Here is a 26,260-nt window from a genome sequence, read left to right as displayed (position 1 = left end):
CATTAATTATTGAACTGGTGTAATCATTCTACATCAGCAGGGAAGCAATTGTCACGCTATGAAGATCCATGCCCTATATTCGACCAATTCAAAGCCATCCATCCTTCTCTGGCATGAACATCTCACAAGTCATTTAGGAATGACCAGCAAACAACTACATTCATGAACCCACGAAATGCATCAAGTAAAAGAAAGAATATCCTAATAGAGTAACTAAAATAGCGGGGCCTAATGAAAACTTGTCTGGAGGAAAGCACAACCTGCTGAAAAACTCCGGATTTCAGACCAACCCATTACATCTGCCAATATCAACCACCGCATGCTAAACATTAGCAAACATAGAGATCCCTCCGGATGATTCTCAGTGTATCCCGTACGATGTAAATACAACCATAGCTTTCCTATTCTCAACAAAATGCAGAAGATCTGCAGAAGAAAATCTAAAACAGCTACAAGGGCAATTTTAGCCTCGTTCTTCATACTGAATATGCAATGTATCTCTTTACAGCATTGAAGAAGCACTGCTATTTCAAGCAGTACTGGACGATTCATGTCCAAAGCAAAAGTGGCATTGTATCACCATGGTGATAGAAGGCTTCATTGAACACAACCAACTACATCACGTCATTTCATTAGTACTGCACATTGAGTCTCGCAGTGTACTTACATAACTCATATGGCATTTATTTGGGAAAAATAAAATTGCACTCCATCATTCCCTTTCCGAAATAGAACAAAAGTCACCATACAGAATGCTACACAAAAACCAAAATCACTCTAACATGAAAGTATGGTTGAATGGAAAGATAAAATCTTTGGAAAGCCTATTCTGACCGCCGAATGAATTATCCAGCAGCTCTGAAGAAGTAAGGGCCATTCTCTATGTTTTGCGCAGGCACCAACTTCAGATGGGACTCAGATAGTTAGCGAACCTGCCTGTCAATGTCAAGTTATTTCGAAGGAACAAAAAGCATCATTAATTTTGAACGATGTTGCTCACAAGTGCTATGAAGTTGCAAACTAACTGTCTCATGAGAAGCCAAAAGAAAACAAAATCAACTGAGAGAGAGAGAGAGAGAGGACCTTCAGCGGAAAAGTTGACTTCGCTGGGGAGCTTCGATACAAGCCGAGCAGAAGCAATGGCGCTGTGGACGGGAAGGAGAGAGCTCAGCTCTCGCCGCATCAACCTAACAGCACGAATCAAAACGAGTCCGTAATCAAACCAGAACGGACGACCTCATACACCCAAACAAGGAAAAGCAAGAAGATCCAGAGAGGAGACTGCGAAACAACCTGAACGACGGAGGAGGAGGAGAAATCCGAGTCCGAGGAAGTGTGAAATTGGGACATCCCGAAGGACGAGGCGATGCGGGAACTGCTCCTCTGAGCGTCGAGCTAGCAGTCCTCGTCGTCGCTCTCGAGGCAGCGCAGAGAAATGCGGATCTTCCAGCGACGGAAGCTGCCATTTTTTTTTTCCCCCTCCGATGCTTCAGCCCTAAAACCTCCCTAAAACCGCTTCCGCCGCTTCTCCGACCGGCCATCGCAGACTCCAAACCACGAGTCCGAGGACTGCTAGTTCGACCGCGAGCAGCATCCCACTGGGCTGGGCCCGGTCCGCACATCTTCTTCGGCCCATTTCATCTTGGGTCCAACCCAAACTCCAGGAAAAGAACATGAAATTGCGTAAACGTTAAATCTTCTGTTTAAGTGGTGGAATCACGGGAAGCAGGTTACGCGCCTGTCTTGCGAACTTTGAATGACTTACTACTATTGATAAGTTCCTGTTAGAAATAATTAAAATTGACCTTTTGGTCAAAGAAGAAAAAAATCTGAATTAGCTACTTTCACCGCCGAAGAAGAGTCAAAATAGGATATCTTTAATGTGAACGAGATAAGATTGCCTACAATGTCCGACTTTGAAAGGATATAAGAGAACCAAGTGGCTTGCCTCTTCCGTCAACAATTAGCTGGAATTTTGTCAACAAAGCAACATGACAAGAGAAATTAGGATACCGTGTCATTTCGTTCTTTTTCCCCCTTTTACGAAGAAAACTCGGGTTACTTCTTCCGCTGATGAGACTACGACGAGGAGCGGCGATAAAGCGGACTTTGACATAATTTTACCCGGTGAAAATTAGTACGGATGGTCCAATAATAACACCATCCGGACACCGTACTAAACAGGCGGCAGGCTGTGAAGTATGTGCTCTCCCGATCGGAGTATACATTTCAACATTCGTGAGAAGTCAAAAATCTTCATCATCCAGTGTTGGCCTGGTGATGGGAATTGACCATCTTCCCAAATGGGCGGTGTAATTTATGCACCGGATAACCCCTCTTCCTGCCGGTCCATCGGGGAAGTCGATGACACTGATGCTCCCCGTGTCGAGGTGAAACGATCCCATCCATTCTTTTGTCAAACCCAGGCAGTGCCCCATCAGTGCGATGTGAGCCACCGGATGCCCCACCGCCACCACGACTTTTTCAAGCTCGGATTCGTCGGATTGTTCATCCAAGAGAGTTCGCCAGGCTCTCCCTGACTGATCCCACAGTGCTGTGAGGACTTCGTCTTCGTGTTGGTTTAACCAGCCAGGTTGAAGAATAGGAACTGGGGCAGCATCCTGCATGAAAAAAAGACATGGGCAATATCCCCCTCAAAAACCAAATGCATATTCAGCTGCAATAATCCCTATAAAACATCCCCACTAGGAATGGATTCATCAAAACTTCCAGATAGCATTGGCACTAGGCAGTGGGAAAAAGTTCGACTCATTGTCGTGATTGGATGCTTTTACCTTCTTCGATTGCTGCAGAATGCTTTCACATTCAAGTTCCTGCATTTGCTTCATCTCAACATAGTGCGGCACACAGTCAGCACCCAAGCAGTCTGCTGCTTCTTGAACCTACAGTAGTAAGAACGACTTAGGAGCGAGATTAACTTTGCAATAGCATAACTGAGTTCCTTGAGAACCTGCGGTAGGGGCATATTTTTCAAAGCTAAAATGATATACTGATGAGCACCCCAGACATGGGCTTACTTTCGATATAGCCATGGCTGTCTCTTTGCTGGCGCTCCTCGGACTGCTGATTATTGAGCTGACCTTCAGATCAAGAAGAAGCTCTGCAATTTTCTGGGACTGTGGTGCAGGGCAAAAGAAAATCAATCATTAGCATGCAAAGAGCCTGTTCCTGTGCATCACCTATATGGTTTATCCTAAGGGTCAAACCTGTATCACTCCAAGCATGTTCAGTGGTTCATTACCATGACTCGGAAAAGTGACCTGCATATTATCAAAGGTTCAAATAATTAACATGAAAACCGAGAGACTGGAGAAACTGGAAATAGAATAAAAAGATAAAGGCAGCACGGGCACAGTTCGATATTCTGCCTTCCAGTGAAAATGTCTGCAGCTAAAATGTATATCTGAGAGAAACCTCCGCCCAAATAAGATAAGCCTCACTATGAATCCCCCTTTTGCAGTTTTACTTTGCAGTGCACAAAAGCCGTCCTACTTAATAAGATGGACTCTCTAGGCACTCGTTCATACCAGTAATTACTCAGACAAGCACTTACACTAACACTGGAAAAAGAAGGCATGCACAGTAGCCCTACAATTTGGCCTAAAATAAAATTAAACCCTGCGATGGCATGTACAACGTAATATTTGCCGTACAGAAAACAAGTACAAGGCGGAGAAAAATCCACCAAGCATTGTCATTTAACTGACTTTTTAGCGATCTGCATCTTATTGAGACATGAATCACGGGAGTAATCAGATACATGATTCCCTACTGAATAAGCAGTCAGGTATTTGCCTTTTTCTGCTCAAATAACCAATTGGGCCATCGCGCTTACCTCAGCACCGCTGTCTGTTGCTCCATGACAGATAAGTATGATCCTCTTGCTGGCTTTTCTTCCTCCAGAACTGCCAGCAGCAACAGGCGAACCTGGAGTCTGTGGAGTATCGTTTAATAATTACACGAGAAGGGCTTTGGTGTAGTAAACTATCATTTGTGTATCTTTGAATACTTGAATGAGGAATACCTGATTTAGCCGGTTGAGACATATAAATGGGGATCCACCCTCAGCTCCTGGAGTAAAATCCAGTACGCTGACTCCGCAATTGCTTTGTAGCAAAATCCGGAAATATTCTGTTCCTAATCCTGATCATTGAGAGGAAGAATGACAAGAGAAGCAGGTTGGATGGATAGCACAGCCAGCTCAGAATGCATACATCCAGACATTAATCTGAAGAGCGACATTCATCTGAAGAGTGAAAGGATGAAGTACCAATAGCAGTTGCGACAAGAGCCTGATTAACAGCATTGTGGGCAACCACAAGAACAGACCTGCTTTCATGGGCAAGAATTTTGGTCCAGCAGTCCCTTGCGCGTTGCCATAACTCCCTCACAGGATAGTGACCGTCGATGCAAAAATTTGCAGCATCCACCTGCCATTGCCGAAATGCCACACCAAACTTCGCTTTTCCCTCATGCTTCAGGAGACCCTGGATTTTGCACCACGTCAAACGAAAGTAGCTCAATACTTCGCGTGCACCGCCCAATTTTTCATCTTGCACATCCAGATGGCTTATGGACAAATCAGATAAGCGAGTGTACTTGAAATGAATAGAGGTCAATTTCCCTCAAGTCAGAGTCGGTAATCATATCCTCCTCCCGGGCTCCCCATATGATCTCAGCTGTTCTCTTCGAGCGTGCTAGGGGGCTGGACAAAGAGACGCGTCATTCAGAGATTAATCTAGATTTCGATTCAAGAACATATTTCGCGAGGAATTACACAGTACCGAAGAACGCTAGTCAGTCATTCTATTCATCCAGCTCTAGAGCACACTCGCAGCTCCCACGAGCGAAATAAGGCTGGTTTCAAATATCCGAGGATTGCAACGAAAAACGACGCGCACCTGGTGAAGCAAACATCGAAGGAGTCGTCGATGAGCATCTGTCGCGATGTCTCGGCCTGAGCCTCGCCTTTCTTCGTGAGGACCGCGAAATTGGAGCTGCCTTGGATTCGACCTTCCGCGTTCCACGTGCTCTGACCGTGCCTCACCATCACCACCCTCTTCGCCGCCCTTATCGCGGGGAACTTCGCTGAACCGCGAAGCTCGGCACCCAGGTCTCCATCTCTATCTTCGATGGTCGCTGGCGGTTTCTCGGTGAGGCTCGAGGAAGCCGATCGGACGTTGAAGAAACCGGCCCTTCCGGGTCGCGCGCAGGTTCGGCCAGCGCGAGGGTCTGTGCGTCGGAGAAGAGGATTGTGGACGACGAGAGTACTTGTGGAGGACAACATTTGGCGACTGTTGCTTGCTGTGCTCTCTCTGTTTTGCCGCTAAATTCTGGAAACGAGAAAATATCCTTTCCGGAGAGTAGTTTGGACCGTTGGATGGTTTTAACGACCAGATAATTGGGCTGGGCCTTAGATTTAAGAGGCTATTGTCGGGTCGGGTCGGGTTCCGGGTCGGGTTGCCCCTGAATGTAAGGTAAGAGCCTGCCCCGCCCACCTTGTCGACCCCAACAGGCCAAATGTTGTGACAAAGCCCCATAAAGGATTGTCTCTAGCCATGTTTTGTAGTCTTCCACACGGTCGCTTTTGACAGCTTAGATGGGTACATGAGGGCATGTTCCAATATTAGCATTTGGATTAATTATACTACGACACTACTGGATTAATTTATCCGAGATATTATCAGCTTTGGCTAGTTTCATATCGAGACTTGTGGTTTTGTCCCTTAGTATACAGGTAGCCACTTTCGTAAGGAAATCACTCATCTCAATAATCATCTCATCTAAACTCTTGGTTGAGTGGCATGTATTTCCATTGTGCTCGTTTTTCCAATTACGTAGCATGGCTAAGTGGCCCTGCTCACATTGGACCTAGTGCCCCGATGAAAAATTTCATGTACGGGTTACGTAGAATAATAGTAAATGTGACTTATCCGTTAATTTTTTCACTATTACGCCCAAAAAACCAAACTTTGCCTTATGTAAAGATTAACATTGGAATTCCAATACCAAATATTGTGTTACGTCAAAAGATGCCTCTTTTGGATTAATTCCAATTTACGCATATATAAATATAGGAGCACTCTCTCTTTGTTGAGTGTATAATTCGGTGCATTCTTCGCCCAATCACAATCCTCAAAGTCTACCTAAAGCTGCTTCTTATTTGGGCCCTCGTGCCTAGCAATTACTGTCTACCCTCATCGAACGATTGTTACAGATCCATCACTTCCGAATGGTTCATCCCCGAATCACATTTTTTTACTAGAGGAGGTTTAGCTCTAGTATATATTTCAATGTCCAGCGTATATTTCGGGAACGTTCTCTCCACATAATTTGTGCATAATTTGGTTCATTTCTACTCCCACCATCATCTTAGAAGCCTACCAGAGCTGCTTTTTGTCCAAGTCTTCTTGTCCCACCTTGTTTAGGCCTTCTTATCTCAATGATCATTTCCTGCCCTTATTGGACTAGGTCGTTATGATTATGTTTAATGACATTAAAGTTAATAAAAACTCAAAAATCCTTAGTTATTTATAGATTTGTAGTTTTGTTTTGAATAATAAACAATTACTTACGAGTGAAATAAATTGATGGGCAAATTGACCGAGTTGTGAACTTATCAAGCAGAATTTGATATACGAGCATAGTCACTTTTTTTTTCTCTTCCTCTTTTTTATGTACATGTACGTGCGATGCTTACGAGGATCGAATCTCGGACTAGATACTCTCCGACTCCACCCCAAAATCCCTTTACAATCAGGGCTGCAATGCATGTTTTGCGTCATTACATATAATAATAATCTTATCTCACAAAATAATGTTAATACGATTGTAATATCAAAGCACATGAACGAACATACATATGCAATGGTGGAGGCTCTTGCCCTACTCAATTCTCCAAGACTTCTAAAAAAATTGACAATTTTTAAGTTATAGCTTATCGGTTTGACCTAATATATAGCGAAGTCAATCTTGAGATAATGTCAATGTGCACCCCAATGATTGATTAAGTTTAATGGATAATATAAAATTACAAAAACGTCGTTGCCATGGATAAGCAAAACCTAATAAATTCATTTTTTTAATCGACTTTGTAGGCGAGAGAACACTACTCTAATCGTTGGAACAATTGCACTTGATTTATTCATAGTCATCGACGAAATTGTGCTCCCATTTGAAAAAAAAAAAAAACAGTGCCAAATACTTCTCTATCGAGACATAAGGCCATGACGACATTCTAAACAACATTCTTTATTCTCGAAAAGAAAAAGGTCGATGCTAAAGACCATGGTTTTCGAGACGCAATCCGACAACGAGTCCCGATCTACCCGACAGGCGGCGGCGACTCGGGATTTTTTTTTTTTCCTAACTTGGATTGGTTAAAAACCAAACGGCTAGTTTGGGAACGCTCAGGTGGGAGTGGGAGGGTGAGGCTGAGGCTGAGGCTGAGGCTGAGGGGATCGTCAACGGAGCCAAAGAAAGTAGCCGTTGCTTTCCGGATTGGGGTCTGGTGGCAGCTCTCGTCCACCAGGGATCCAGCCAAGCAAAGACCACCCTTTTTTTCTTTCCCAATCAATTTGGCCCGTGGGCGGCGGGGTCGAATCGAATCGAATTGACCCGAAGAATCGTCGCGAAGCGAATGTGCGAGCGGACCAAGAGCGAGGCCATATGCGATCGCCCCCACTCGGGCCACTCCGTGTCGCCCACTCCTCCACCAGCGATGACCCTCCTGGCTTTTATGCCTCTTCACGACGCCAGCTAGGATTGCCCCTTTTTTCATTTTAATTTTTTCCAATTTTGCTTCTTTTTTCTCTTTGCATGCCTAATAATATTACATTTAATATTAATCGGATTGGCCCGGCTGGCGGGAGAGCGTTTAATCAGCTGATCGTATCTTTCGCGTGCGCGTAATATTATGAAGGAACCCACTAAAATCCAGGAGGATCCTATGGGGCCCATAAGATAGAAAGTCGCTTTTGTTGGAAAAGGCCGTTCGAACAGCCATCACAAAACAGAGAAATGAACCTCGTATTTATGTCTCTAGATCAGCCGCGTATCTTCACTAAATTAATTCGCCCAAATTAATCTCTTCAGGCAGGCAATTAAAAATCACCTTTCGTTCGATCCGGCGAAATGATATGGTTGGACCTAGTGGTGGCCGGTTCGACGGAACCGCCGGTTCCGATTCCAAAAAAAGGTGGAACCGCCGGTTCCGGGCCTATTCCGATTTCGGGCCTGTTCCGATTCCGGTTTGGAACCGCTGGTTCCAAGACCCAATTGCTCTTTTCACCTGGCTTATTTCCTTTTTTTTAAAAAAAAAACCGGGTTAGAACCCTACCTGGAGGGCGGTTCTAAGCCCACGGGTCCATTTGGCCACCTCTAGTTGGACCCTTTCTTTCCTTTTTCCATATTTATTTTCATTTATTTTTTTTTTCAAATGACAAATAAAATCAAGATTCCCGTTGTGATTTCACTCTTCCGATTTTCAATAGGCAATCGCGTATCTTTGATCCTCGACATATGTAGGATCACGTCTTATTTCAACATTGGATTTGATGGACCGACCGAATCGGTCAGATCTATACTGCTCAGCCGCCCTCCTCCTCCTCCGTCCGCCGCTGAACCGTGGCTGATATTACGAAATTGCCACCAAGTTCCCCGAGTAGATTACACTATGGCGATTAAATCGGATTACATAAATAGATAGATAGATAAGAGAGAGAGAGAGAGAGAGAGAAAACAACTAACAAAATGACGCGGCTCTGCCTTCTCCATCCCTCTCTTTAATTCTCTCTCTTCTGGCCTCTCTCTCACTTCCCCAGAAGCTCTACTCTCTCTCTCTCTCTACACTCACTTTCACACTCTCGCTCACAGTCCTCTCTCTCTCTCTCTCTCTCTCTCTCTCTCTAACCTTTACCTGTCAATCTTCCCCCACACAGCACGAAGCAAAGCGCTGAACAGAAACCCTAAGGCGCTCCATTTCCTCGCTCCCCACCCGATCGTCGTCTCGCTCCAGCCCCTTCCGACCGCTCCAGATCTAAGCTGCAGGCTTCCCGTTCGAGCGATGCGCTAGTGATTTCGGCTCAGCATGTCGAGCTCCGAACCCAAAGCCCGCCCCAAGCCGGGCCCATGGCCGCCCGCGCCGGAATCCTCGCCAATGCCGCCGTCCTCTTGGGCCAAGCGCACCGGCTTCCGCCCGAAGTTCTCTGGCGAGACCAATGCCGGCGACTCCGGCCAGATATCGATGCGTCCCCGGCCCAGGGAGCCCGATAACCAGCCGGATCTCGAAGCCGGCCGGGCCCGGGCTCAGCCGCAGCCCGTCGCGCCGAGGCCGGAGCCCGCCGCGAACGGCCAAGCCCAGGGAGACAAGCCGCCTCTGCCGGCCCCGCCTGCGGCCGACAAGGATCAGCCGGCGAAGAGGCGGAGGGATTCTGATGGAGCAGTGCCGAAGAGCTCCAGCCCGGGAGCGAATAGGCGGGCCTCGGCCGGGCCCGCGCCCGCGGAGGCGCCGCGGCGGCCTAACAGAAGCGAGGAAGCTGTTGACATGTTGCCTCAGACAGTGGATGATGATGGGTTTGGGAGCAGGCATTCGCATATGAAGTACGAGCTTAGAGATAATCCGGGCCTCGGTGAGTCTTTGGGTTGCTTAGTTCGTTAGCTTTGTGATCTTTTAGCAGCGCGTGGTCTTACTTAAGTTGTAATGGGTTATATCTATTTGAAAAGTCTCGATTCTGTATCTGTCAAATGTGCATTTGAGGGTTGCAGCCGCGATCATGTAATTTTTAATGCCGTTACAATACAAGTAATTTAATAACAGTTTTTCTTCAGTCGTTTTGACAATTCAAGTCAAATTGTATGTTTTTCTGCGATTCTGATATCACGGACACGATGCTTCTTCAAAAGATAACATTTTTACAAATGACCTTATCGATAGGCCTAATTTTGTATGACTTCACTGGTGTAATGTATTGTTTCTGTGCATACTGTTATGCGAGAGCATGTCTTTTATGTTTTAACAATTAACAATATGTAACTTCTCCTCTACGGTGCAACTTTCAGTTCCAATTACCTTCTATGGATTTCAACATTTTCTTTCAATGTTGGGCTCGCTCGTTCTTGTCCCACTTGTCATAGTTCCTGCAATGGGTGGCGATCATGTGAGTAGTCTGGTTTCATTCCCTCACATAAGTTGATAGTCATCTCCATCAACCAATGTACCTCATTTGATATGGTTTACGAATGTAGGAGGACATTGCAGCCGTAGTCTCTACTGTGCTCCTTGTCTCTGGAGTTACCACACTTTTGCAAAGTTGTTTTGGGTCAAGGTTGCCCTTGATACAGGGCCCATCTTTTGTTTACCTTGCTCCTGCTCTGGCGATAATCAACTCTCCAGAATTTCAAGGGCTGAATGGAAACGTAAGTATTCAATTTTCACCTGAGCTAAGTGAGGCTAGATAAACTAATTTACTTGGTGGTGCTTTCTCTAGAGAACTGTGTAAATCATGAGCTATGCATCAAGCGCGACCACTTTTTCATTCTCCTTGTACTGGCATGTTTTGATCAAGTACCTATAACCGAGTTTCAGTCTAAAGGTATGCAGGCAGCCAAAACTTTATGAGCAATTTCTCTTGTATGAGTGAGTTAGTTGCATGAAGTTGTGATGGACTGATGGATAAGAAGGTTGTTAAGATATGTCAATATTGTGGTTGCGTTTTCATCCATTAAATGCATGACTTGTATTCATAAGTAAAATATGCTTGTCTCTAGTCATGAACTTGTTAACAAATTCCTATTTTACATTTTTTCCAATTAATTTACATATGCCGATGTTGAGGAACTCTAGATTTAAGTATATTACTGCATCTTAAAATCAGATTAGATTCTTAATTATAAATTTGACGTTGCAATTCAGTCTTACTGGTGGCAATATCTTATGCATAGAAATTAGAATGTTCTCATCTCCCTCATGTGTCAGAGATAGATATGGAGGTGCTCTTTGATTAGCTTAGGTTGATTCACAATTAATACTTTGTCACAGTGACAAGCGTGTATTGGGCAAACCATTCAAGAACACCTGCTATTAATATGAACGAAAAAATTGGTTGATTTATATCCTTTTGGAAAATTGGTTTTCTTAAGACTGTTATTAGTGCAAACCTATAGGTTTGGTTTCTGGAATTAGGAATGGATATATCTCTTCCTTGTATTGACTCTTCTCATCTGTGTTGGAGTATATTTAAGCCTTTCAGTTATAAGTTTAGCTTTGTTTTGATCTTGCAGATCTTACTATCATACGATCTTTCTCTTTCATCTTTGAATGCTATCGGGCCTAAGTTGTTTTGTGATTGCAGAAATTCAAACACATTATGAGAGAGCTACAGGGTGCCATAATTGTCGCTTCAGCTTTTCAAGCCATACTTGGTTATAGTGGACTTATGTCCATTCTTCTGAGGTAGGGCTACGTTTATTAGTTTATCAGCTTATCATCGATCAAGCACTGCCTATGACCATGCTTGTTGTTTAACTATGCTTTCATGAAATTATTGCCGAGCAATGCCAGATTAAACTACTGCAGTTCTTTTATCTTACAATTCAGGTTGATAAATCCAGTGGTGGTGTCCCCAACTATTGCTGCTGTTGGACTGTCTTTCTATAGCTATGGTTTTCCTCTGGTTGGAAAGTGTCTTGAGATCGGCATTGTGCAGATATTACTGGTCATAATTTTTTCTCTTGTAAGTTCTACATAGCTTTTTCACCAAATTTCTCTGTTTAGCAGTACATCAAATCCCTCCCTTCCTCTCTTTCTCTCTCTCTCTCTCTCTCTCAACATTCCATTCTGAGCTGTTGTTTCATTGAAGGTATTTCTTTGAAATTTAATCATGTAATAATATTATCTGACACGTCTGTCTATTTTCTTGCAGTACCTTCGTAAGATATCAATTCTTGGTCATCGAATATTTTTAATTTATGCTGTAAGTGAAAAGCTGTGAAGCTCTACTTCTTTTTCTGTCTCACTTTTTATTCATAGTTTTCTTTACCATTTTCAAATTTCTATATTTATGGCTGCTCATATCCATAGGTTCCGCTGGGTCTTGCTATCTCATGGGCTGCTGCTTTCCTGCTTACTGAAGCTGGTGCTTATAACTACAAAGGTTGTGATGTAAATATACCGGCCTCAAACATAATATCTGAGCACTGCAGGAAGCATATATCCCGGATGAAGTACTGCAGGGTTGATACATCCCTAGCATTAAAATCTTCCCCATGGTTGAGGATTCCTTATCCATTACAGTGGGGAGCTCCAGTCTTTCATGGGAAAATGGCTATAGTTATGTGTGTTGTGTCGATAATATCTTCAGTGGATTCGGTAAGCGTGTGGTTTTGTTTCTCTAATGATTTTAAGCTCTTTATTCAGATCTAATTTTCTTGATATGTTAAATGTCGCATATAGCATTCCACAGGTGGTCAATTGTATATAAAGTTCCTGAAAGTTCTTGGTTAGAGAGTCTGTTGTGTGCTTACCACAAACTGTGTCCAACATTATGATATCAGTGTAGCTACGATCTTTTCCAACTCTATTAGCTAGTTATTGAACGGAAAAACTACAATTCGCATTTTGTATTGTGGGATAGCAACACTTTTTTGCATCATGGACTTCGGAAAAGACAATCAAATCTAGAACACACAAATATTCTGACACCTAACACATGAACTTCTCAAAAGTGACGGCCAACAGATGACAAAGTAACTTTTTGTATTCATAGGAGATACATATAAGGTATGTGTTATGAACTTGATGAAATGTAGTAGTTTTTGCGTCTAGCACCATCTCCAAATAGTTGGTTTTCTAAATTCTCCTCTATTACTTTCAGGTTGGATCATACCACGCATCTTCACTCTTGGTGGCATCGCGACCTCCAACCCCAGGCGTTCTTAGTCGAGGCATTGGTCTTGAGGGTCTTACAAGTGTCTTAGCTGGTCTCTGGGGCACAGGAACTGGATCGTCTACTCTAACTGAGAACGTGCACACTATTGCTGTGACTAAAATGGGAAGCCGTAGAGCAGTTGAAGTAGGTGCAGGTGTTTTGATAGTTTTATCTGTTATAGGTAAGAAGTCATCCTCACTATCTTTAACTCCCTAGATCGTATGATCACTCGGGCGGTGGAATCCCTGTTGATGCAATCTGCTAGGAGTGCTATACGAACCCTTCTTTGGTATTTGGATAATTGAGTATAGATAATAGATAAATAGGTGTCAAGAATGCACCAAAGATATTGATACACAGTGGCAAGTGACAACCCTCACAATCTAGATTCTTCTAACTAAGATGAACTAAAGTTTGTCAACTTCCATACCGTAAACAATGCCAAAAGATTGATAATTTTCTGGAGAAACCCACTTGCTTTTAAGTTATTCTCAAGATGGCAATGTTTCACATAAAAATTTAAGTTGCTTAAATCTTTGAGGCACTAATGAGCTGAGCTGACAAATTGATATTGGCATCTTATTGCTGAACTTGATATGTAGCTGTGGTCATGATTTAAATCTAGATAGGTGTTTTGCTAGCTTGAGACTGTCCTCTGACTGAATGTGTTGTTCCCTTCTCGCCTTTTTATTCTTGAGAGCCACCATCCTTGGATCAGGTGTCTTTGTACTTTATATTTAAAAGGGATCTTGTGTCGACTTGTCGTATCTTTAAGACTTGCTCCTACTGCTGATTAGGCTGCCAAATCCTTTCTAGTTCCTTTTAATTTCTCATTCTGACTTAGATGGTTAGTTTGTCATATGAGTGATGCAATCAACAAAGGGATGATTCTTTGAGCTAAAATTTTAACGTACTAAGCAGATGGAGTTTGTGATATTTTGGCATATGCTTTTGCATGTGAAGTTTGATAGTTTTCATTTGTGATGGTCGAGTATGGAGGTAATTCTGTAGTCCTTGTTATTTATCTGGCAAATTAAGTTCAAGTAAGGTTATGGCCCTCAGATGCTGAACATGTTGGTGCATGTTCTTTCTTTCTGCACCTCCTTATGCACCCTTCCTCTGTGCATGAAGTGCCCTGTTTCCTTTGCAATGGTGAACTTTTGTCTCGCGTCTTGATGTTTTCTTATAATTGTTCACAGGTAAAGTCGGAGGTTTTATTGCTTCAATTCCAACAGTCATGGTTGCTGCTCTCCTTTGCTACATGTGGGCAATGCTTGCTGCTTTAGGTCTGTCAAATCTACGTTACAGTGAGGCAGGAAGCTCGAGGAATATTATCATTGTTGGGCTATCTTTGTTTTTTGCTCTTTCAATACCTGCCTACTTTCAGCAATATGGCATCTCCCCCAATAGTAATTCGTCTGTTCCAAGTTATTTCCAGCCATATATTGTAGCTTCTCATGGACCTTTTCGCAGCAAGTATGGAGGGGTAAGCATCTCTTGGCCTGCTCTTCTTGCAAAATTCTTTTTCTGCTTCTTCATAAGTCCTTCTTCCTAGTGTTTTTGGAATCGATCATTTTGCTATTGAAACCCTTGATGGCATGGTGATCAGAAAGGTTTTTAGAAATAGATGTGGAAATAGCAATAGAAAAACTCTCTTTTGGGCAGGGAACATAGTGCGGCGCTAGAATAGATAACTGCTTTTGAATGGAGCATTAGTACTTGAAGTTTCAGGATGCTGTTGTGCTCCCAAGTTACACGATAACACCATCCTATGTGTTGCGAATGTCATCCAGTTGCACATGGGAGATGATATCCTAATATGTCAGAGAGAACAAGATGATCCCAAAGCATTCTCTTTTGCAGGATCTTTTAGATCCGTGCTAGTGACCTTTGGTCGTCTCCTTTTGCTTTATGAAAAGAAACATCTATTAAATAGTCAGAAATGAAGTGAGCTCATTCATCCAAGTTAAAGAACCCCAACCTAGTCAATGCTCTCAGTCAGATTGGCTTTGTTTTTAACTGATGATGGAATATTTAAGGCCCATAGGGCTTCCCAATGAAGAAAAGATTTCTAGCAAGTAATTTCTATCTGTTATGTTAAACTTTGCAGGTGAACTATGTCATGAACACATTACTTTCAATGCACATGGTAATTGCATTTTTTGTGGCTGTTATCCTGGACAACACTGTTCCTGGTAGTAAGCAAGAACGGGGTGTTTATGTGTGGTCTGACCGGGAAGCTGCGAGGAGGGAGCCTGCAGTTGCTAAGGACTATGAGCTTCCCTTCAGAGTCAGTAAGTTCTTTAGATGGGTTAAATGGGTTGGGCTCTGAGCATCGGCATCACTGGGTGGGTAAATCATTGCATTAAAGCAGCTGTCCTTGTGAGGTGATTGTAATAGCCCTTGGGTTCTGAATCTGAGCTGTTAAACACCATACTGAAGCGGAGCAGTACCAAGGTATGTTCTTTTCTTGCAGAGTAGGACCACACGAGCCAATAGATTTTGGATATGAGTCGCAATGTACATTTTGAGGTCTCTTGAGATCTGGTTGTGTTTGTAATTTTTTGAACGGTTAGCGGTAGTTTACTGAAATGTCTATATACAGCTTCTGGCAAGCTAGGAGCTCTGTTGTGTAAATTCTGTTTGGATCATCTTTTTTCTTGAACAAATTTTGTTTGGAATACTAAATGGAAATGAGTTCCCCTCGGAAATATTGATCACAGGCATGATGTTTTATCTTTATTTTCTTTGCTGATGGTCAGTGGCAGGTTCACCATGGAAAATGACATTTGGACCCCATAGAACTTAATGGTACTATGGTAGGGGCTTAATTGATTTAACAGCATTATCCTCGCTTCTTATTGGTTCTTCACGTCTTAGTCGTCGCCTCCTTCTAATATTCCCAACAAGACAATCAATCGTGCTAGTTGGACAAACAGCTGCGATTGCATTACTGGAGTTCAGTGAAAAGCAGAGACCATGGAAGTTTTCCTTCGCCGAGGTCGGTTCGGTTTCTTATCTCTTTAGGATTAGGTATCAAATACGTTTTTCATGTCTGGGATGACTGAGCATATCGCTGTCTAAATGTAAATCCTAATAGGAATATGGCAAGACACCATTGCCTTGTTGTTGACATGAGCTTTTTCCTTACTGGCAATTGCGGTGTGAATTGTTTGTCGTCCTTAGATGGCAAGCTGTGTGAATAATATTAGTAAATCACAAGTCATCAAACAATATGTTAACTTCATCAGTTTCTTCCATATGTATGTGTAACACAACAGACTTAGCCGATCCACCACCTTTCCTCTCGATGTCCATCTTCCTCTTTGTTTTTGACCCAACTGCCTTTCCCATCTTTAACCCCGGTCAACCCGGTCAATTCTTTCTCTCTCTCTCTCTCCCAGAAGTTCTTGAGGACGGCTTGGATACGAAACATACGTATCCTTTTTCTGACAGTAGATTCTAACTAAAATCACGCAATGACAAAATCATCTGAATTACTTAAGTCATGACTGCGTTAAGCTAACATAATAATCTCCTATGGCGATACGATTGCCTCAAGCTTCTCGCGCAGTCGGTGGATTGAGAACGAACACCCCGAGAATGCCCCGGATCAGATCATGTCCAATCCGGCAACCCGGCTACATTCAGGCCGGATTGCCGGCCAGCAGCCTAGAAAGCATGAAAGCTTTCTTGGCAATTGGCTAGATGTCTGGCCACAATATGCAGGAAACGCGGGTGACAAGCTTTTCTAGCGAGACTTGGTGAAAGAAAGAAACATGATTGCTTACAAGAACTCGTGTTCATGGGGCTTGGGAAACATATGAGCGAGTGATTATAACTTGGTAACTTTTCGGACAACGTAAATCTCCGATCTTCTTAATAGTTTCTAGATAACTTCTCCAGCAATTTCGTTCTTCCGCATTAGATTCGAATTGCAAGTTCCACTAACATTCGCTGTTATTTTACAAGAAAAATCCTAGTAATTATAGCTCAGCTTCCATTCTTCGACTATCCCACGTACAAAGTGATGGTTAGTGCACATTAGACAACGTAATTGTATTGACCACAAGTCGTTGATCAGAAGATGAGACTATCTTGAGTTGACCAACTAAACTTCAGCGTCAACCCCATCGATTTTCTGCTGCTAAATTTCTTCCTACTTTCGCTGCAAATGCGAGTTTGACCAACCTGCCTGCCCTCCAAGAGATGAGCGAACGTTCGATGCTTCTTCCCTCATCCATCAGCCAACATCATATCCCTTTCAAGCTGTTAAATTATCATCACGTTCACACAAATCGGGGTTGACTTCACGTGTCAAAAAAGGAAAAAAAAAAAAAAGGGATCACGGGTTATGTGAACCATAATAAATTTAATTTCTCGGGCTTAGAAGATGCCTCACTAATCTCATTGAACGATTGTGACATCGAGAAAAAGAAAAAAAAACCTGAATTGCTGTCACAAATGATGTTTTCTCATATCATTTTATGACTAATCGAAGACGGAAGTGATCGCGTTCTCGTGCATACTTAAGTCTGGCACGATAACGTTTTCACATCGAGTTTCCACACTACTTCGAGTCAATTTATTTCCATGGAGGTCGTGACTTGCCGACTATAACACGTATCTCAGTCAACCATCTATTTTCGAAAACTCGAATCCATCCCATCTAATTGCAGGGTCTCACTTCTCATACTTACCATAACTCGTGTATTCTAATGCAATCATTAGCTAGACATTAAGTAGTGCCAACAAATTAGTTGAGGGTGGCTCTACTCACCCTATTGTGCTTAATGCCGCTGGTTTTGACAGGGACAGATGCATGTCTCGTCTCTCCCGTTCACTTTTCATATTTGGGAGCTCCATGTGCTTATGGCGCGCGCATGATGACACTTTTACTATAAAATTAAATTTTGATTTGAAGTTGATTTTTCCACTTCTACTTGAAGTAAAAATTGATTTTTCTACTTCCGCTCCAAAAGTTAATTTCTGATCATAGAAATTCGCTTGGTAAAGGTTGAAAATTTCTACTTTTAAAATATTATTAACAGAAAATCTTCTATGAAGAATTATTATCGGTGGCCGAAAATTTTTTACTTCATTTTTAAAATTTTTAAAATTTATTGAAAAAATAAATTTTATTATTAAAAAATATTATTTATTTTTTCTTCCGTAGGCTGGAGTTGGCGACTCGGCGACGGCAGCGGCAACCGAGAGAGGGCAATGGGCAGTGGCGGTGGTGGTCGATCATCACGGGCCACGGCGAGCAATGGTTGGCTACCACGACCGGCAGCAAGCGGTGGGCGGCGGTCATAACCAATGATGGGCGTAGGGAAGCGCGAGCGATGGTTGGCGGTTGGTGGTGGTCACAAGCGGCAATGGGCGGTAGCCAACGGTGGTTAGCGATGGCGGTGGTTGGTGGTAGGTGGTGGCGGGGGGTGTCGGTGGTTAGCAATAGGCGGCGACGGAAGTCGGCGGAGGCAAAGCCCGATCGAAAAGAAGGTAAAGGCGTGATGAAAAGAAGGTGAGGTAAGAAGCACTTTGTGAGTGTTTATTTTTTTTTTTTTTGGTCCAAGAAGTACTTCTTAAATTAAGAAGCTATTTTTTTTTTAACTTCTCAAATTAAAGGAAAAACAACTTTAGAAGTGAAAATTCACTTCAAAAGTAAAAATTTCTTTCAGAAGTAAAATTTTTTACCAAATGGATTTCATTTCAAAAATTAAATTACCAAACGGATTTCTAATTCGAAAACACTTCTGGAGCAAAAATTACTTCTAAAAGTGTTACCATGCACACCCTTAAAATAATATGAAGTGTTACCATGCGCACCCTTAAAATGTTATATTATTGTTCTTCTTCTCAAGACTTCCATCTGTAGGTCAAGGGTCTTCCCGCACTTTACATTCGTGAGAATGTGAATCACACCTCCGGAGACATGGATGGAGCACATGCTCAAGCTCTGCTCCACGTTTTCATGTGCGCCTCGCGCCCTGCATTATTGCAAGGATAGACGACAATCCAACGAGAAGAAAGAAAGCAACGAAACAGTTGGAAAAAATAATGATTGCACGTCCAGGTTTCCATGCAAGAATCAGGGTCCAACCCTAGTATAGTATCTCCGCTTCAGATGGACGTCGACTTTATAAAGCTAAGATTAATGTCTAATCTAAATACATAAGACACATATGGAACATATGCATGCATCAATGGATGTTGCCGCGAGAATACGGACGCCGAATCATGTCATCGGACGGACATGGTTGGCTATTCATATTCACATACCCGTTCGCAACGGGTTCAGAATAATATAAGCTTTTTATGGTTTAGTGTCTCTAACATGATAATGGAAAGGCGTCTTATATTATGTGATTGACGTAATATAGCAAAAAACTTGTTTTGTGAATAGTTTAATCATTTTGTGGTTGAATTATAACCAGAAAACAATCTATCATTTGTCTTCCCAATCGCTCGATAGACAAATTCACGCGATATCGAACGGCAGTCGATCATGTACAGGAAGCAAAAACACTTACCTTGAAGGATGCCAATTATTTCGAGAAATGTACCAAGCAAGCAAACACTAATGGTCATGAGACTATTAAAAGATTCGTAAAAGATTTGAATTCGGGATCCCCTACTCTGATACCACGTGAGATTTTGTAGGACCACCGTCAATTGTTCTAAAAATTTAAATTGATGGATGAAAGCATGATGTAATATTTAATTCCTTTGACAATAGGAGTCGAAAAATTATGTTTTTTTTCTTCTGTTTCCATTTTTGTATGTTTGCTTGAATGTGACAAGAAAATCTCAACCTCTTCGTGTAGAACCTGGCACGTGGACGTGGAGTAAAATTTACTCTTGTGTTTAAAGCGCGTCGCTATAAACTTATAAGCCACGTGTTGTTTTTTCCCTCTCTTGTTCCGAAGTTTTCAACCCTAGTCATACGTAAGCGATAGTCGAATCATGTCTATACCATTTCTGGTCGTGCAGCTTCAAACACGCGCTCTAAGGAATCCAACCCTCAGATAGCAATATAATCTCTAGTCTCACCTAATAATGTAGTAAGTAATCGGTTTGGCTGAGTAATTAAGTCTTTTAACACGATTATAACAGTACGCGTCTCGGTCCCAGAGTGCAGCGTCTTCCACTTAAAGTAACTTTGAGGAACGTACTCATCATTCCATGGTAAGACAAGCAAATCTACTTATTGATTGCGTGCATTTATGAAAATTAGTTGATATGCAGACCTGGGTAACATTAGAAAAAAAAAAGTGGGTAGCTATCAAAATGATGCCTGAAGTCGTCGTGATGAACGCATTTAGCTACACATGGCGCGATCACGAGAGAGTTCGTCTATAGGTATACGGTACGGCCAAATTGATTGGATTTAAATTCGCACTCAAGATGCGACACGAGTTCGATGTTCATATTGAGCAGTCTCCACGGACCTATACTCAAAAAAAGGCTGGAGAGATGTACCTACCATTGACAAAGATATATTTCAGTGAATGAAAATGATGCTTTGGTTGTCGGTTGACTAAGATGGGCCAATTCAAATCAATTCTCCTACCCTTACTATACCTATGCGAAAGGCACACCAACAACCACAAGAGGCAAATTATGGAAAACCAGATGATCCTTATTGTTATTGGGTTGTAATTCATATTTTCCATCGACGGGATTTCATGACGAGAGTCGTAGGGCAGCGTCCCCGTGTTGCCAGTGGGCTTTTATAGTTTGGATCCCGAGGTTATTGATAGTTTGAACTTTGAGCCTATGAATAGTTACTAAATGGCCATACAATAATTAATTTGTCTTGTAACAGAGAGGTGAGATGTGTTAGTTATAGTGGAATCATCTGCTGAGTGTGATCCTAGTTTAAGGGTAAATTATGATAAATCTCTTGTCGCGATTTCTCTTTCTATTTCGTTGTACTTGTGCGCCTAATCTTAACAGAACTTACTCCTTATGATACATGCTTTCATCCATGCATGTTGTGTTGTGCAATGTCTCATCATCTGATAAATAATTTCTAAGTATATGTCACACTTCATCTTGTTATGCTGGTATTTTACCATGTCTCATCGAGAGAATTAAGGAGTAACACTAGTCGATTAAAGTTGCAAGGTACGAGAAAACTTGTTGAGCGGATGCTCCTATTACACTCGTAGTCTGCGAAGGATGAGAACCAACTCAATCTTTCATTTGCTTCTCTTCGATGGAAGTTTTAGAAGAAGTTTTATTTTCCCATGACCCGTGCCGGAACAGAAGTGAATGGCAAGGCGAACTCTTCTAGGTCAGAGAGCAGCCATATGAAAAGGTCTCGGGCCCTAATGTGGCTTTAACAAAGAGCCGACGCGACAACGATGGTGCAAAATTTCATAAAAGCTAGGGCACTAATTCAAAACACAGATGATTGTGTTCGTGCAAAGAAAGTTTAGAGATAACGAAATGATTGCGTATTAAGGGCGAGGCACGACTCCATTAGGAACCTTCTGGCAGAAGTCATTACATGTCTAGAACTCATCATTGTCGGGCAAATCCAACAAAGACAAGAACAAACCACATCCCCCCTAAGAATTGCTTAATGCATGTTCATGTTGTCTCTCAGGGTGCGTTTGTTTCATCAAACATTCAAGATTTGAAAAACATTTCCCGCAACATGATTGATTGTATCACTTAAAAAACGAATAAGTCAAAAATATTTCCATTACCCACGAGAGTATTTAAGCATAAAATATTATTAATAATAAAAATATTTTCTGTTGATTAATTTTTTTAAGCGATATAATCGATCGCTTTTTTGAATCTTAAATTTTCATTGAAACAAAACGCATCCTTAATTTCTCTTTTTGCTCCTGAGTTCTCTTAGCTTTCTGGCTACGTGTCGCGTTGTTGGTCCCTAGAAAGAAGAAAACGGGTCGTGGCCAGAAAAAAGATCGATTCGGCACGAAATGCCTCCGGACCCTTAACTACATAAGAAAAACAAAAAAAACCTTAACATGGGACCGATGACACGTGGACGAGTTAGGGTTTTAAGGGCATGGATTAAGATGAACTTGAATCATCTTTGTGCTTGCGGGGTAAGGTAATGACTAATGAGTTTGCTTGAGCATGAAAGATTGCGGTTTCTTAGGGAAAAGTTATGGAGGGGGTAAATTGAAAAAAAAAAGTGGAAACCATTGACCACAATTGAAATATATGGAAATTTCGACGGACATCCTAACCAACGAGACAGTAGGAAGGTCGCGGAATCTTCCTAATTGCTCATTCAACGCGGGCGATATAAATTATCAAGGACCGCCCCGAAGAAAGTTTCTTCTAGGGGGGACCAAAATGAAAATATTATCTTAGGGAGGATAACCATTTAATTAATATGGGGTCGATCATCACAAGATACATTTTGTTTGGGGCGATGACTTCTTGTTAATGTGAATGGTTTGGTATTATATATTTCACTCAACATTTTTAATGTTGAGTCTTTAATATATAGTCTATCCGGTATATACACACGCAAATACAATTATATATGTATATATATTTATATGTATTTGAGAGAGAGAGAGAGAGAGACCAATAGTATTTCTAAAAGGGGCTAGATTTTGGTATCCACAGAAAGTCGATATTTTTATTAGACAGATAAAAGTTAGGGTTAAGATTAAGACCCGAGCTAAAGTTGGTATTTACGGGACAAAAAGTTCGAGTCAGAATAGAGACTCAAGCTCATTTTTTTTAGGGAGTCAGATCATTTTATACAAAAAAAAAAAGGGGTAGAAGGAAATTAGAAATGTCAAAAGTTGTGTACAACGCACACTTTAGCTCTAAAAATTTTTGTTGGCTCACTTCGGTGTCAAATTGACAAAAAAAATGATAACTTAAAATGCCAAATCTAAAAATTTTTGACCAAATTGATTACGTGTAATTTATAATTAAAATTATAATATAACGTGGCATATATTTCTAAAAATTCAATCCACATGGAGGTCACCTGGCACATCTTTTCAAACAATTTTGATCCACGTGGTATTTAAGAAAAAACAAACTCATGATATTAAAAAAGTCAAAAAATTTTAAAAAATAAAGCAAAAAAAAAAAACCCTCACGTGGCCAAGCCCTCATTATTGGCTGCCACCACAGCCGTGAAGGACCGATGGAGGTCATGTGAGCCTTCCCGAAACTCGGCAACCATCGCCGATCCCAAGCAAGGGCCTGCTAGCCAAGACTGGAAATGGGAGCTACACTCGCCTTAGTTCTAAGTGAAGAGTTGTCAGCCCTCACTTGGGGTTGCCCCACACAGCACAACCACGGGTGAGGGCCGACGACCCTCGCTCAAATCTGGGGCGAGGGTTGCGCCCAGCCCTAATCTGGGCCAGCAAGCCCTCGTCGAGAGCAAGCGAGGATCGTCGGGTTTCGAGAAGTCCTAGGTGACATCCGTCGGCCCTTCCCGACTACTGTAGTGGTGGCCACTAGGAGGGCTTGGAGCCAGCTGTGATTTTTTTTTATCATTTTATTTTTCTAATCTAATTAGAGTTTTTAAATATTTTTTTTTTAATTTTTGACTTACGTTGCTAATTGGATGTCCGGTGATCCATGGCGACTTAAGATATTAATAAAAAAAATGTCATGTAGGATTTTCGGCCAAACAGATCAAAGTTGGCACTAAAATGATATAGCAAAAACTTTGGGTACTAAAGTGAGTGTTGTATACAATTTTTTTTAACAATTCTAGTGTCCTTCAGCAAAAAAAAAAAAAAAAAAAAAAAACCACATTAGTTCGAGCATCTAGCAATCTCACCAGATGTTATATTTTCTGAATAGTAAACCCACTTTAATCTCGCAATTCCAAGAGTCTACTATTTTTTTTCCCTCTCCCCCCGCCCTCGCCTCCACCCAACCCCCTTAGGATTTCTGCCGCCTGAAGCAACCTGAGAGGGAGAGACTGTTTCTCTTCCCTTGCCCCCATCTCTCTCCCTCTTCCTCTCCTCCTCCCCTACCCTTTCAAACTCTCTATCTCTTTTATTCTCTATTTTCTTTTCTTATTTTTCTCCATTTGGGAGCTTTTCTTTTCCTATTTAGTCTAGATCTGGAAGCTCCTCTCGCCCGTTTCGGAGAGATTTTTATACCGATCTATTCTAGATTTGGGATTTTTTACATGTATGTTTTCGGGGTTTCGCTTTCCTCGAGTTTCATTAATGAACAAGTTCAATTTTAAAAGAGATCAGAGGAATTTCGTGAAGATCTCGCTTTCACAGGTGTCAAATCTATGCTCATTCAACTTTTTTATTATGCTAGGTGATGATTTTGGGGACATCAAACATAGGTGCGCACTGTCTAAAGGCAAAACCATACTATCGGATGGAGTTCTCGATGTGTGCTCGTTACCGAAGACGGATTCGGTGATTAGCTGCTGATTTTGATGTGAAGAAGTCAAGGTGTGTTCTTTAAACGTGTTGTATAACCTTATTCTGATAATTTCTCTTATTATCTAGAGCTTGTTTTGTGTTAAAACTTTTTGGGATTTGTCTTAGTTTAAAATTTTGTTTTTTGAACTGAGATATTTCTCTCTTGTATTTCGATTGATGAAGTAAATGCAATGTTATTTTGACAAAAAAAAAAAACTCACTTTAATCAACAACATTTGCTTTTGACATTTTAATATTCTATCTTCTTTTGCGAATCAGTGTCATATCTAATTAAACAAACTATTTACACTAATATTATCCCACGAGAGTGGGAGCGACAAGCTTTAAGCATTTTAAAGTATTTTCCCGCAGGCGTGGAGCATAAATTGACTAAGATATTAAATCAAATTGACTAAGAGCAAGACCAAGTAAATCAGCATTAAGCACAACTTTTTCAAACCACACTTTAACCGCTTCGAAAGAAATAGTCTCATCTAATTTTCTAAAGGCTTTCCAACCGCCTCTCTTCGTTATTCAAACTGCAAAAAAAATAAAAAAATCATAGAATATACATATACCAACCCCATGACGTCATCACATCAAGACCCCGTTCACACTTTGGACCCCATAATTATTCTCCTTTTTCCAATAAGCACTCGTCTTCTCTTCAAAACAAAGCAGAACAAAACAAAAATTAGTCGCGCCACCATATAAGAGGAAGATATAACGATAGCGCCATTATGACGGAAGCATAACGCACATAATTAGCATTGATTGTAGTCATTGCTTCGTAAGCATATTTTCCACAATTTTACCTTGTTTTTTTGTTAAATCAGAATGCTACTTAGCCGGAACGGCGAAACGATGGCCACCGCGACGCAACGCGACACTTTTAACGAAGTAAACACTACACAATTGAAGAAACCGTGCTACAACCTTTAGGAGTGGCGCAGTTAATTAAGGTATTCAGGTTTTCCAGCTTTTGGTCGTCGTAAATCGCCGGTTCGAAAATCACCAGTTGAAAGCAAAACGCTATAGGTTAGGATAACCCGCATAGGCCGAAGCCTGTATCGAACCGGTTCATGGGATTTTTAGGATGTTTCGTGGGCCTTTACTTAGCTATATTCACCAAATTATATTGAGCTAGAGAAATTAAGGTGGTCCTGAACAGTTGCATCACGTGAAAATTAGAGGTGAAGGGTTTTTTGAGATGAGAGGCAGAAATGGGAAACCCTTCTTGGGAACTCTACTCATGTACGATCTTTCATTCTTGGCGTGCGCACTTGCGATTTCAATGGCCTCGTGATGCTCGAGCGGTCAATTATTTGTAAGGTGTAAGCAAACAAAGAGTTTCTGACTTTTGACTCAATATGTAATGGAGTTCTCGAGTTTTTAATTTAATCAATATGATCTCCGAACTTTAACCCAATGTATAATATGGTCCCTGAACTTTCAATTTGTTCAATATGGTCCATGAACTTTTGAAACATGTTCAACTTATTTCTTGAACTATAAAAAGATTTTGAATATAGTCCCTTAATTGATTTAAGTTCAAGGATGATATTAAACATTTTCTTATAGTTTAAGGGCTAAGTTGAATATGTTCTAAAAGTTCAAGGATTATATTGAACAAATTAAAAGTTCAAGGACCGTATTACACATTTAGCTAAAGTTCGGAGATTATATTGATCAAATTAAAAATTCGGGGACCACATTACATAGTGGACCAAAGTTCAGAGACCATTTTTGTTATTTTCTCTATTTGTAACAATAATTACCTAAATAACTTTAACCTAACATCAAATATTATTTATAATTTTTGCAATCGCCTCCGCACTGTTGCATCAGAACCATGTTGATCGACGTGGTTGTTCAGAGATGTTTATGCATCATCGTGGTGGCGATTGT

The 26,260-nt window shown here is 41.5% G+C and overlaps 3 protein-coding genes and 1 long non-coding RNA gene across 5 annotated transcripts; 1 reads left to right on the top strand and 3 right to left on the bottom strand.

Annotated features, from left to right (window-relative positions):
• Positions 1-553: 553 nt before the first annotated feature.
• On the bottom strand, positions 554-1,580 carry LOC115735558. Its single transcript, XM_030666852.2, has 3 exons — positions 1,294-1,580; positions 1,084-1,187; positions 554-936 (listed from the first exon to the last, which is right to left on the bottom strand). Exons 1-3 carry the CDS (start codon positions 1,539-1,541, stop codon positions 905-907), a joined length of 384 nt encoding a protein of 127 aa, XP_030522712.1. The 5' UTR covers positions 1,542-1,580; the 3' UTR covers positions 554-904.
• Positions 1,581-2,108: 528 nt separating this feature from the next.
• Positions 2,109-5,360, bottom strand: LOC115735548 (probable 2-carboxy-D-arabinitol-1-phosphatase). Its single transcript, XM_030666838.2, has 9 exons — positions 4,923-5,360; positions 4,621-4,726; positions 4,292-4,508; positions 4,046-4,164; positions 3,857-3,955; positions 3,228-3,281; positions 3,039-3,137; positions 2,796-2,903; positions 2,109-2,621 (listed from the first exon to the last, which is right to left on the bottom strand). Exons 1-9 carry the CDS (start codon positions 5,306-5,308, stop codon positions 2,247-2,249), a joined length of 1,563 nt encoding a protein of 520 aa, XP_030522698.1. The 5' UTR covers positions 5,309-5,360; the 3' UTR covers positions 2,109-2,246.
• Positions 5,361-8,821: 3,461 nt separating this feature from the next.
• On the top strand, positions 8,822-15,658 carry LOC115735374 (nucleobase-ascorbate transporter 12). Of its 2 annotated transcripts, none has more exons than XM_030666599.2 (10): positions 8,822-9,650; positions 10,081-10,178; positions 10,267-10,437; positions 11,373-11,473; positions 11,618-11,753; positions 11,943-11,993; positions 12,101-12,388; positions 12,894-13,128; positions 14,147-14,433; positions 15,058-15,658. In XM_030666599.2, exons 1-10 carry the CDS (start codon positions 9,110-9,112, stop codon positions 15,277-15,279), a joined length of 2,130 nt encoding a protein of 709 aa, XP_030522459.1. In that variant the 5' UTR covers positions 8,822-9,109; the 3' UTR covers positions 15,280-15,658. The 2 variants fall into 2 exon arrangements, with proteins under 2 accessions (XP_030522459.1, XP_030522458.1); XM_030666598.2 differs by having other exon boundaries at positions 11,597-11,753.
• Positions 10,091-24,611, bottom strand: LOC125316195. The gene is made up of 3 exons (XR_007199498.1): positions 24,600-24,611; positions 17,585-17,587; positions 10,091-10,221 (listed from the first exon to the last, which is right to left on the bottom strand). It is a non-coding gene; the product is annotated as an uncharacterized LOC125316195 (long non-coding RNA).
• Positions 24,612-26,260: the final 1,649 nt, after the last annotated feature.

Source organism: Rhodamnia argentea, chromosome 8, assembly GCF_020921035.1.
Source record: "Rhodamnia argentea isolate NSW1041297 chromosome 8, ASM2092103v1, whole genome shotgun sequence".
In the NCBI taxonomy this organism is placed as follows: Eukaryota; Viridiplantae; Streptophyta; class Magnoliopsida; order Myrtales; family Myrtaceae; genus Rhodamnia; species Rhodamnia argentea.
Note: the sequence above shows the minus strand (reverse complement) of the source record. Positions and strands in the feature narration are given on the sequence as shown.